The 13158-nt window shown below is 55.0% G+C and overlaps 1 protein-coding gene and 1 long non-coding RNA gene across 3 annotated transcripts in view; one reads left to right on the forward strand and one right to left on the reverse strand.

Annotated features, from left to right (window-relative positions):
• The window catches only part of SLC16A2 (solute carrier family 16 member 2), a 39852-nt gene extending 31936 nt beyond the window's left edge, over positions 1–7916 (reverse strand). The window contains exons 1-2 of one of the 2 annotated variants that reach the window (XM_065078014.1): positions 7215–7916; positions 6772–6928 (exon numbers count right to left, since the gene is read on the reverse strand). In XM_065078014.1, the coding sequence (XP_064934086.1) occupies positions 6772–6928; positions 7215–7769 (712 nt within the window). In that variant the 5' untranslated portion in view covers positions 7770–7916. The other variant, XM_005512836.4, reaches the window with a different exon arrangement.
• Positions 7487–8101, forward strand: LOC110354974 (uncharacterized). The gene is made up of 2 exons (XR_010475734.1): positions 7487–7695; positions 7782–8101. It is a non-coding gene; the product is annotated as an uncharacterized LOC110354974 (long non-coding RNA).
• The last annotated feature ends 5057 nt before the right edge of the window (positions 8102–13158 follow it).

Genomic DNA, 13158 nt, shown 5'->3' on the forward strand with positions numbered 1-13158 from the left:
CCGGCACACACCCCTCTACCGGGGCTTCTTCTGCAGGGATGAATGACAGAAGTCAGCATCTCCTTCCCTTGTGATGGCAAATAATCAGTCCTTTGAGGAAGAGGAAGGGAAAACAGAACAAATCCCTGCTGTAATGGGTACAGCGCTGTTTTTGCTAGCATTATACAATATGCGGGGTGCCTAGTCCTCTTGCCCTGCGTTGCCAAAGCAGGTATGGTTACGCCATGGACCCACAGGCTCGTGGCTGTGGAAAGCTGGGGAAAAGTGATTCCCCAGGGAAACTGCTGGCTGCAAGAGGAGTGTGCACAGCCACTGTCCCTGGCATCCTCCTGCATACCCCGCCTGGCTTGTAGGAAAACCCTGAGGGGTCATCATCCCAAAAAAAGCAAGCAGGAGAGACCAAGGTATTTGGTGACATGCCAGAAAACTTCCTACAGTACCTGGACACCAGCCAAAAGTGAGCAAAACTCCAATTACTGAGCCAGGGTGAAGCCTTAGCAGTTTCCAGCAAGGGGAGACTGTTCTGGGAGCCCACATGGGGGGTGGTGTGGAACAGTAAGTGTGCGTGGCACTGACCCAAATACCGCCAAGGTTCCCGTCAGCCCGCACATTGCTTCGCCCAGCCACACTGTCACTCTACTGCTGGCACACACGCTGCGCTGATTTGGCAGAGGTCCCGAGGAGTCATCGAGATAAAAAAGCAAAAGGTTACCCAGGCCCTGTATTGAGATGCTGCCAACTGATCCAAATTCCCCTGGGTACAATGGGTACCGGTGCTACCGTCCCACCAGGATTAGCTCCCTGTTAGCATGGCGGGAGCAGGACTTGTTTACTGCCACCCATGCCCCCAGCAGGAATTTCTCCCTGCACGCTGCAGGATACAGAAGCAGGCTGCAGACATCGCTCTGGGCACTTTCCAAAGCAACCAGGGTACTGCAGACGCCACAGAGCTCAGTCCTACCAGTGCCGGTGGGCTCACAGCCTTGGGATGGGGGAAACTCAGGTTATTTCCCCTTCCTCAAACATCCCTACAAATCCCACGGGGGTTCTGACAGCTCCAGCTCCATGTCCACCTGGTCTGGTGGTCTCCATCATGCCGTTTTTGGGAAGATGGTTTCTTCCACCATTCGTCTGGTGACATGGTGGGACAGGGAACCCATCGGTGCTGCCCCGCAAGTGGCATGAGTCCCATGGATGGACGTGTCCATAAGCACGTGGGATACAGAGGGAGGGAGGCAGAGGAGCTGCCCTGGGGGCACAGGGTGGGTGACAACGCCCACGTGAGCTATGTACAGCCAGCCCAATGGGCACTGCCTGCGAGGTCACCTGTGCCTGGCGGCTACCGGGTTTTGCCCAACCTGATGGGTTAGGTCTATTTTAAGGTGCTGGATGTCAAACGCCGCAGTTGGTGGTCACCTTCCAGCTGCTGAGTGTTTTTAAGGGGATTAGAGGGTGATCTGTCCAATTCCCAGATTTCCTCTCAAAAGGTGAAATGAAACTGCTCCTTTGCTGCTAATCCTGAAAAACACACAGTGTTGCACCAATTCATGTCTGTCTGACTCCACACCTCTGCATCCATCCCAGCCCCACACCCTGCAGCATCCATCCCCTTTTTCCTCCCATCTCTTCAGTGACTGAGCTGAAACCTGGTGCCTTCAAAGTTTAAACTACAATCAAATTGCAGCAAGGTGGGGTGGTTTTGTTTGTTTTGTTGTAACTGAAAGGACCAAAAAAGAACCCCAAACCAATTGCACAACCTCATGTGCTGCTTCTTTCTGTACTGCAGCAAGGTCACGGGAGCTGCCACCACTTGAGGACAATGGCCACTAGAAATTACAACTGAGACTCCTTGGCTGGGTGATGGGGGACACTTAAACTAAAAAAAACACTAAAATGGCAAGTGTGCTGGCTGAGAGGGACCCTGCAGTCTTTAAAAACAAGAAACTCCTTTAGAAACAGCGCTCTAGCCTCCTAATAACCTTATTCACTACTGATGGCCACAAGACCAGGTTTAATGACACAGCTACGTTTTGTTTGCTTTTTAGGCTGCTTTATCTCGTGCAGCACCTTGCACGCAGCTCAAGAGATGAAAATCCAGTTCCGCTGCAATTCACCCCTGTTCCCCTGTGTTCACGAGCTCTGTCTCCCAAAATGGTGGGAGCTGAGCCAGGGAAGAGCCCGGTGCTGGCACACCATCATCCCACCATCAGAAACCCCCGGTAAAGCTGGGAAAGCTCCATGGCGCCTTTTATATTTCCCAGCTAGCAGGGCTGGGTGATAACAAGCTTTTTTATGGATCTTCTTGTGGGATTTACATCCCCATTCAGTCTATGTAAATATCGTTCATGACCACACATCCCTTCACAGGATTAGGAAATGCAGGAGAAAGCTGGAAACTCAGATGGATGTGGGGAAGCCCCCAGGAACACCAAGGTCCAGTGCTCTCTGCCAAAGCATTTGTGAAACGGAGCCAGTGACACTCCCTGGCAATTAATAAAAGCATTGAATCATGCAGATTTGGGTAAGAAGGTGACAACCACAGTGTCACCTTCAGTAGACAGGAGCCTCCCGGGCGCCAACACTGGGCGATGACACCCATCACAGTTTTCGGATATATCACTGGTTGGTAATTCATATTTAAAAGCATCGATAGGATGGCCTCATCCATCCCAAAGCCCAAACCTAACACCTGGGGTGGATGCCTTTCATTGCAGCAGGCTAAATAAAATGCAGTTTCGTGGCAGCTGCCCCTATTTGGCCTCACCCAGGCCACAAAGTATTGCTGAAATTTAGTTGGGACCCTTTCTAAGAACTACCTCTTGTGACTTATGGTCTCCTTGGGGTTTCCCTTCTCAGCTCCTAGTGCTCCAGCCATGCTGATGAGCCCTGGTGTTCTTCTTCAGCCCAGAGAGTTGTCCATGGCTTCTCCTCCCCATCTTTCAGTATGACTGTTAGCACTGAAATGCTTTATTTTCTCCAAGAAACAAACACATTCTTCCTTACCAAGCCTCCATTATGATGCTGGAGTAAAAACAGCCTTTTCCAGCTGAGCTCATCTGTCCTAAAGATGTGAAACCAGCGATCAGGAAGAAATTCCCCACCAATCCAGATGGGAATTCAGGGGTGAAGATGATACCAGTTATGCCTTGGCTTAATGGGCAAAGACAAACCCAGGGTTGTGGGCCATGCACCAGCCTGGCTTCCCCTGGCACGGGGCACTTCGGCAGCTCCAGCTCCCTGGGGAAAGCTGCTCCCCAAGTTCTCGCACGCAGACCAGGGGATGCTGCCAGACACACGGACAAATTCGGAGGAGCTGCAGCCAAACCAGACCAGCTCCTCAGGCCATCTCTCTGAGTGCTTGCAACTCCCATTCCCAGCCACCAAAACATTAAATATTAAGCAAAGAGAGTTAATCTACACCTGGGATATTGACACAAAGCAGAGAAGGGCAGAAGAAAAAGATAAATATTAAAAAAAAATAAATCAATGTGTGTCTCCAAGCTGTCCTGCCAGCACTTGCCAGACCTCCAAGCATGCACCAAGGATGCATTTGGAGGAGCAAAATGCACTGAAGTGCCGCCCTGCTGGCTCTCTGCTCTCCCCAGGTAGCCGGAGCACCCACTGGCACCCTCGGGTGGCTTGGGCACAGAGCCCCGGCCGGGGACGGGCTTACCTTGCGCTCACCTCTCCCAAAGCTGGGAGAGCATCCAAGCAGAGGCAGAAAAGACATCGATTTGAGAGGGTCAGCGCTCAGTTAATACTTACCAGGACTGGTCAGCCGCTCAAATTGGCTTTTGGAGCTGGGAAAGACAAGCACACACCGGGATGGCTCATCTGTTCCTCGGCTCAGTGTCAGCCCACGCCTGGCGGGCCTGGCACCGGAGCAGCCGTGCCCCACGGATCCCTCGGCACCAGAACAAGCCTTGTACAACCGGAGGGAAACGCCACCATTCATCTCCCAGCAAACACTTTCAAGCATCACTCAACACCTCTCCAGCAGAGGAGACTGATATTTTTTTTCCTGGCTGAGTGCTCATATGTATATTATGTTTTTTTATCCCAGCTTCAGCAATCCCCCCTAGGCCTCCACTTCCCCCGAAAGAAAACAAACCCGAAAGCACAGAGTGTGCCTTGCAAAAGTCCCGGCTCTGGCGTCCCACTGAGAAGGGGCACGCGGTGGTCGCAGCAGCCAGCCCGCCTCAGCCCAGCGCTGCTTGTTGACATATGCAGTACAGTATATTTCTTTAAACAAAGAAGCCTATGCATTCAATGCATTGTTGCAAGAGGATTTGTTTTCAAAGCCTGACCCGAAATCTGAACTCCACGGATCCTGCGTTTCTCAAGATCAAACGCGAGAAAACGTGACCAATGCAAACAAGAAATAAACCTTGATAATTATAGCTGTGTGCTGGGGCGGCTATTGTTTAGTGCACACTAGTACCCACTTTAGCATAAACATAACCCTATTTTTAAAAAGATACCTGACCAGCTCACAACGTTACTCCCCATTTTGCCTCCAAATCCCCTCTTTGGTAGAAACCCACCTTCCCGAGAACGGAGGGGAGATTTAAGAGCGGAGCCAAAGGGCTAAGTGATGCACCCATGGCTGTGCCGAATGGTGGTGTCGGAGCTGGGAGCGAGTCCTCATGCCCTCAGCCTGCTCTGCTGGTTGGTGGAGGACAAGGGGGACCCTGGGGTCCTGCTGTTGCTTGCAGCCAGCAGGAGCAGACCGACACTGGAGGACAAACAGACAGACCCCGTCTTTTCAGGAAGGCCATATCACTTAGCGCTTGGAAAGGAGCTACAATATTTTCCTGATTATGTTTGCACGCAAACGAGTGCCGCGGGGAAATTATGCAACCCTGAGCGGGGAGGGGTGGGAGCGAGGGAGGAAGGGCTGGAGGGGGCCCCACACTGCACCCCGCTGCTCTTGGCCCCAGACAGCGCAGCTGCAGCCCCTGAGGTACCGTGCTCCCCACGGCAGATGGGCTCCATCACTGTCGCTGCCTCTCACCGCTGCCGCCAGAGCCCCCGCACCACAAACTCCCAGCATAAAGGCAGCGCTCAGCCGGCGTGTCGTACAGCACAGGGGTTATTAACAGCCTCTTTGTTAAGCGCCCTGACCAAAATGCATATATTCGTCACCCAGGCAATTTAATTACTGAGCCCAGGTTCACCTCACACACCCACACGCCTTTCTTTTTCGAGGCCTCTGTGCGGTCATAGCCATAAATAAATAGATCGCAGGAACAAGAGGCAGATGCTGACTCCTACCACCTCTGTCTTGGGCATGGAGCCTTTAAACCACCAGAACTTGCAGCATTTAATTTCTTTTGTTGCCGCTTCTACCTTTAGAGCTCTGCCTTAGGCTTTCTAGATATAATCACAGGGAGCAGGAAACAGAGCTACACGATGAGCTTCCTGGGGATCACACACACACATACACACACACTCTCATACAGCCCATCAATCATCCTAATTACAAATGGCCACATGTCTGCAGCTCTCCGGGGCACTCCGTTACTGCCCATGATTGCACGATCACATCATTTCTCTGGTAACAGTATCACAGAGTTAATTAGTGATCTGGAGATGTAGCGTACCTCATAATGGATTTCATCCTGGCACGCTCATTGTCGCGATCACCAGTCATGCATCAGCTGAGCAGAGGGAACGTGGGCAACACCAGTCCCCAAAATGAGACTTTCAGGTCCCTCCGTGCTCCCCAGCACCGCCTCTCTGCACAGCACACCCCCACTGGGGTTTCTGATTGCTGCCCACATCCCACCCTGAGTCAGGACACCACCACAAGCAGGTTCCCTCAGTGCCAAGTGCTTGTCTCTACCTGCCTGATAAAAGCAAGGTCAGCCATGGGTGTCCATCACAGGGATGGATATGATCTTCTCAGGGAAGATACCAAGACCTGGGACAAGGCTGGGCCTCCTGACTCCAGTGTCTGTCATGGACCCATTGGGACTGCCACCCTGACAGGTTGGTGTCCCTCCACCAAGTCTACTCAAACAGTGAGGTCTTTGCAGCAAGGAATGTCCCTTTTCTCCATGTTAACACTACACAGTCTTAATCCTGCCTGAGCCTGTAGGTCCTAACAAAACACACCACTGGCTGCAGTTTATTAAATGATGTTGGCTGCTCAAGACCCCACATCAACCTCAGTGTGACCACACAGGCAGCGCTGCCCTTCGTTGGCTTTCCCACCAAATGGATACAACTCGGAGGAAGCGTGTCGGCAAGACATGCTCTCCTGCAGCCACCCCAAGCGTGGTCCAGCAGAAAAGGCAGACAGACATACGGCTTGAAAAACCCATAACAAAATAACAATAATAATAAAAAATAGAAGGGGTGGCTCACACACATCAGCTAATTCACCAGCGATGCTCTCCTTACTCCAAAACGCACCAGGCAGGACAAGCTAAGGGCATGCTTTTCAGATGAATTACTTTTAATTGAGTACATAGGAGCTTAGAAACACATGATGCTGCTGGAGATAAATATAGCCACGACTACGAGGATGGAGGGGGCAGGGAGTAATCGCGGTTCAACGCATCCGAGAAGGAGCTTCCAGCCGCACCAGCTCCCCGGTGTGCTCGGGAAGGCAGAGCCGGCCGAGCCGCTGCACCTTCCCGCGCCGCGGCCCCGCTCCCCCAGGCGGTTCCCCGGGGCTGACAGCTCCGCTTGTACAAGCCCCGAGCGGTGCTCGGGCACCCCCTGCTCCCCCTTGCTCGGGCCGGGAAGGGACCGTGGAGCCCGTACCTGTTTTGAACTCCAGCGCCGGGTCCTTCTCCCCGTCGCCCAGGTCGCTCTGCAGCATCACGTAGATGATCCCGAAGGAGTTGTTGATGCCGAAGATGGAGCCGTTGCACCAAGCGGCGGCGAAGACCACCACCCAGCCGAAGCCGCCCTCGGGGGGCTGGAAGGGCGCGGCAGCCCCGCTCGGTCCCGGCTCGGCCCCGGCCCCATCCCGCGACTCGCCCTCACCCTCGCCCGCTGCCGGCCCCTTCTCGTCGCGCTGCGCCATCGCAGCCGCGCTCCCGCCGCCGCCCGCCGCCCGACTGCCCGGCAGCCGGTCCCACATGCCCGCCGCCCCCCCCGGCCGGCCCCCCCTCCCGCCCCCTCCTGCCGCAGCCTCACTCCCCGCCTCCCCTCCGCCGCCTCCATCCTCCTCCTCCTCCTCCATCGCGCCGCTCAGTCCCTACCTGCGGCGGGGGCCGCCCGCGCACACAACCCCCCCTTCTCCCACCGTGCCCCCCCCTTCCCCGGGCCGGGCCAGCCGCGGGCGGCGCTTCCCCGACGTCAACGGCGTTCGCCGCCCGCCCGCGGGCCTTAAAGGCGTCCCCGGGCCCGGCCGCGGCCCCGCATCGCCCGCCGGGCCGCCGCACCGCCGCCGCATCCTGCAAGCGGGCGCAGACCCGGGGCGGGCCGCCGTCAGCACCGCCCTCGCGGGGCCCGGCTGGGCCGCTGATCGTCCCCGCTGATCGTCCCCGCTGATCGTCCCCGCTGATCGTCCCCGCTGTCTCCCGGTCCGGGAGAGCCCCGGCCCTGCGCTCCGGCCCCCCGGCTGCGGGAGCATCCCGCGAGGAGAAAGTGCCCGGCGGGGAAGTGCTGGGAGGGACAAGAGGGCCCCGCGATGGCCGCGGCTCGCTCGTGCTGATGCTACTGCCCTCTGCCCCGGCCGAGGTAAACGAAGCACCGGGAGAAGCCCGAGGCTGTGGCAAAACGCGGCCCAGGCGCGGCGGTTTATTTAATTTCATCCGGTTTTGCAGGTGGGATTATTGGCTCGCCAGCATACCCGACGCTGAAAAGTTTTGAGAGCGTTTTTGTAAAAGCAGCCCAGAGCTACACAAGCTTCTTGCTGCGGGGTGGCAAGGCAAGGAGCCTGCAGCTTAATCCCATCAGCAGGATGTTCCCCGGGGCTGTGGGTCACCCCATGTCACCTCGGCATTGGGGTTCGCCGAGCAGGACAGGCAGGCTAGTGGTGGCCATACAAACTCGGCAGGGAGCTGCTCTCTTGCCTCTCTCATGTTTTGCAATAAGCTCTGCCTTTTCTTTCAATAAATAATTACAAACCCACCAATATATTAAAGCCTGTCTTTTCACACGCTGAAGGTATTTACACTTTAGTACATGCCAAGTCTAAGTTATTATTCTTTCTTTACCCTAATGGCTGTGTCAGTGTCAGATTCCTATCAGAGTAAAATAATACATCCCAGCCTCACGCTGTTCTTTCTTTACCTCCAGGGGCATGAATTACCAGCACCTGGTGAGGCAGCAGGGCAGGCTGGGGAGCCGGAGGGGAGGTGACAGGAGGGCCCCCATGCCAGCACCATCTCCCCACTTCTCCTGCTGCTGGAGAGCAGCACCTAGCCATGGGCAGGCGGGCTTGGAATGTGTTTGCCTACGTGCTGTGGCTCGCCGGGCTTGGCGAAGACCCTCTAGGACATTGCTACAGCCAGAAAAGCCTCTGCTTGGCCTGCCTGCTTGTGCTTGACTGCAAATCACTGCCAGATCTGTGACTACTCCATAGCCATCCGCTTCCTCCCACCCAGGGAATGAGTGGTTGGTTCTCCCCAGCTTCCAGCAGCCTGAGTGTGGGTTGGCGAGACCTGAGGCAGAGGGGTGCAATGGTGGGAGGCAAAGAAGTGGCCTCCTCCCCTCACCTTCCCTCTTCGCTGCCACGCCGACTGATGAGCCCAAATCCTGCCTACCCAGCGGGGTGCCCGGCGGTAACGTCACACTCTGGTCAGCCTCGCTGCTGGAGGAACTGCATTTTTATTTCTCTTCCTCTCTGGTGGAGTCTCCTCCCCGGATCCCCATCTCCGCAGCACGGCTGGGAGAGGCTTGGGAGGTTTGGGAGCATCTTCCACTGCCCTCTGCCGACACGAAGAGCTGTAGCGCTGAATTTTAATAACCATTTTGCCATAGGGCCAACTGGATTTGCTGGCCTGCTGATTTTATTTTGTTAAACCCCAGCAATCTGAGAGAGAAAGGGGTTGGGGTACTCCAGGCTGTGCACAGGGGAGCTGCACCTCAAAATGCTAATACCTCACAGCAGCAGAGCTGGGACTGGATTAAAAAGAGCAAAGAAAGAGGTGGGAGAGCCCTTTGCCATAAGACACATCATCTCACAGGGACTTTCCTCTCCAGAGGTGCAGAAGGCTCTTGGGAAGCGGGGAGTTAATATTACTTTGGACTGTGAGCCAGACACAAAACCACTGGGCAGCACCTCTCCTGGATGTTGCTGCGTGCTGTATTGATGGAGCTTTTTCTGGTGCTGGCTGTGCCAGGAATCACTGCAGCTTTCTGGGCTGGGCTGAACAACTCCAGTGGACAAGGGGGTAAAATCATGGAGGGGGCAATAAGTGAAGGGGGGTTAAAGAGTGAGCTGGTGGAGGCTTCATCCAGGAGGGAGCTGCAACCTGGAAAGCTCTGGCATCATCAGGCAGAAATGGCTCTGCTCACTGGTGTAAGACCAGCTTTTATTTAGGTTGAAGCATCACACCCAAAGTGTTTGCAGCTCTGTAATCACATGCTGAATAAAATACTGAGAGAAAAAACAGAGAAAGCTGCTCTTCCGTGATTGCAATTGATGAGAAAATATCCCCCTGTGTCTGTGGCTTGGCTTACCTCAAAGCCCCTAGCCTGCTGGCTTGGTAAGGGATGTGGTGGATGGCTGTGGCCAAGCTGTGCTCTCCAGGACCTGCATCTGATGTCCTTGGGGAGCTGGCAGGCAGTGCCTTGTGTTGCAGTTGATGGGTCTCTGGTTGCCCAGATAAAGAATGACTGTCAGCAGCTTGTTGCTTGTCTCTGAACTGTAGTGCCTCTGCCAAAGGGATTGGCATCTACAAAATGTGTGTGTTTGGTTTTGTGAAAGGGGACAAGTGACTGAATGGCAATATCTTATGCAAGCACCTTGGGAAGTGTCATGGTGGGATGTGGCCTCTGAGGACAACACAAATTCCTGGTAGGTGTGCAACCTGGCTTTGTTTTGGTGGGTGTTGCACAGTGGCATGGGGACACATAGGGCTGTCCTGAAGAGATAACATCGCTGACAACATCTGCTGCTTGGCCAAAAGCATCGAGAAAACAACTCCTGGCAGATACATTCACGTGCTGGGCACAACCCCTTCTCGTCATTAGCAACGCTTTTCTCTTCAGATTTCAGCCATAGTTAAGACAGCCATTACATCTGGCCTGACAAAGACAATACATAGATTATCCCAGAAGAATAAACAACTCGGGGGCAGCCTGAAGGGACATGGCAGCAGTCACCCACTGCAGGGATGCTGGGACACGGTGTCTGGCACTCAAGGATTGTCATGGTGAGAAGACAGCAAGAGCACTGGGCCCCACGGTGCTGCCGGCACTGCCTTCAATGGATCAGAACCCCGATGGCAGCAGCCAGGACATGGGCAGCACTGCGGGACTGCCACCTCTTGTACCCAGCCAATGCAAAACGCATGCTGCGGCACCCTTTCTCTGCCTGACCCTCCCAGTGCCTGGGATCAAAATATTAGAGGTGGCATTTTCTGCCTGGTTAACAAGATTAAAGTCAATTCTACTTAGTTTGGCTGAAAAATGAGGCAACTTAAAAGTGCTGGTGTGAGCAGTGGGTTTTCAGGACATGGTGTGCCACCGAGCTCTGTGTTTGGCTTTGTTTCGGTGGTGGAAATCACAGCACCGTGTTCTCTCCAGCGGCTGCAGACTGGGTGGGGAACGTGGTCTGGCTCAGTCACAGCTACTGCCCTGTCAGATTTACCATGCAGTTGAACAAAACCACCATTTCTGGCCCAAACAGAGCAACAGGATGTATCTATATTGTATTAAAGGGCTTCTGAAGTGGTTTACCTGCCTGCTCACCTTCAGTGTCCAGGTGAAGAGGTGTGAAGGGTGCTTTCTGAGAGAGCTTCACTGGGTTTGCAGCTTTCCTTTGAAATAAGAGCTACAAGGACATGTTCCTGCGAGGAAGTGAGAGCTCCTGGCCAGAGTCACCAACCCCAACCACCATTCAGCCGCCAGCAGCCACTCAGCTCTGCTGCGTAACCCCACAGGACCTCGGCAAGAGGTGCCAGAGATGCTCTGCTGATGGGAAGAGCTCAAGCCGGTGCACAAAGGAGGCAAGGATCCAGCTGTAAATTAATATTTTATAGAACACCAAGAAAAATCAGAGAAGCTAATTACAGTGATAATCATCGTGGCCCGAAGGCATTTCCATGGAAGTCAGGAATTACCCAGGATTACCTCACCCCTTGCAGCAGCCTGCGCGGGAGGCGAGCGCGTGCGGCGGCGGCACGGCACCCGGCACCTCCTCCTGCGCCGGCTGGGGGGCTGTGACCCAAACCAAGGAGCAGCTGGGTTTTGGCAGCCTCCCGGCATCCGACTCCAGATGCATGGCACTTGGTTTGCCAAGTTGAGTGTGCTGGAGGGTTGGAGTCGCGGGGTTTTTGGCTGGGTGCTTATGCCAGTGCATGCCTATGTGTCCCCAGTGCCACTGATGCAGGAGCCACTGTTGACTCCGTGTAGGTTAAAACCCGGAGGTGTTCAGCGCATTGCTAGTAGAGACATTTGTGGATGTGCCCCCAGGATAAGTTGTTCCCACAATTCATTAATTAGTGGTAGCAACTGTTAATTGCATAGCTTATCCAGGGGCAGAGTGAATTCCCCGTGAGCTCCTCAGTTTGGAGGCTGTGGGGCACATCTCAGCTTCAGCACAACACAAGGTCGGCCTCACGCTGCTTGCAGCAAGCTGGGAGCATCTCCATGAGCTGTGTGGCCAGGAGGGCTGCCTGCTCCTGCTCCGCGGCCCAGGGCAAAGTTAGCACAAACATCCCCAGGGCAAGCCGCTCCAGCAGCAGAGGAGCATCGGTGAAGCTGGCTGGTGCAGCTGAGCTCAAGCAGGAGGGCACAACCACTCTAAGAGACAACCTGCAAGAGAGAAAGGAAAAAAGCTTGGGTAAAAACCCAACGCGTGCTGTGCAGAGCCAGGAAGAGCCTGGGCAGAGGCTGGCCCCAGGCTGAGCGTGCTGCTCTGCTCCGCGGGTGCTGCTGCCTGCCTGCACCCTGCCCAAACCGTGCGGCAGCACCCCTGGCACTGGCAGAGACACCAGACACAAAGCATCCCCTCCCACAGCTCTGGGGCAGACATGGAAAGAGAAGTTCCTAATCTCTAGAGTTGGTAAAGAGGGAGAGAAGAGCTGCAAGGACCTCTCGTTGACAGACCATCTGCCAAAATGTCCCTTAGCATGTGGCCTGGCCACCACCTGAAGGCTGCGGTGAGACAGTAAAGGTCCCCACGCACAGGAGTGGAGCTCACGCTCCCTGACTCTCCGTCTGTCTGCCATCAGGAGCAGCGCGCTGCCTTTCTCTGCCCATCCCTGCAGTGTGTGGACCAGATGGCCAAGCTGCATGGGGTGGCCCAGGCACGCTGCCTGCTCACTGCCTGCACCCCACAGGGGCTGTCAGCACACTCACCCAGGAGATGGTTCAAGGGCTCCTGGGGCTGAGGCTTGAGGAGCTTGTGACACCCGATGGATTTGCTCCTGACGGTTTGCAGGTTCATGATGTGGTGACCTGCTCTGTGAGCCCTGGCAGCACAAAGTGCCCTGGAGCTGCTCCAACAAGGGCTGGATGTGACTGACAGCTGCAGGCAGCATTGGGCAGCTATCCACTCAGACACAAAAGGCCATGGCATGGGGGCTGCTCACATCTCCTGGCTGAAGATGAGTCCGCTGAATCCCTGTCCCTGCGATGAGGTGGTGCTGACACAGGCTGTGCCAGTCCTGCACTCACCGTGCATCTGTTCTTGTTTTCTCTTCTTGATGACTGCCGGGAGTGGTCACAGCAGTGCTTGGGGCTGAGGGTGCAGCAGCATAATGTGCTGGGGAACAGAGAGGTTGGCCCCGCTGCCTCCACAGTGCTCACTGTGGTGCTTTCCTTACACACACAGCTTAATCCAGCCCTGGAGCACTCTGTAAAAAAAATCAAAGCGTGAGTCATCCCACTCCAAACCTCAAACCATGTCACAGACCATCCCTTGCTCTGCTGAACTTCTCCCTCTTCCCCCACATGCCTCAGAGGAAGGGGAAGCAAACAAGGTTTCCCACATCCAAGCTCCTGGCACAGCTAAAAAACCTGTCTCGCCTG

The sequence above is a fragment of the Columba livia genome, chromosome 12, assembly GCF_036013475.1.
Source record: "Columba livia isolate bColLiv1 breed racing homer chromosome 12, bColLiv1.pat.W.v2, whole genome shotgun sequence".
Taxonomy (NCBI): Eukaryota; Metazoa; Chordata; class Aves; order Columbiformes; family Columbidae; genus Columba; species Columba livia.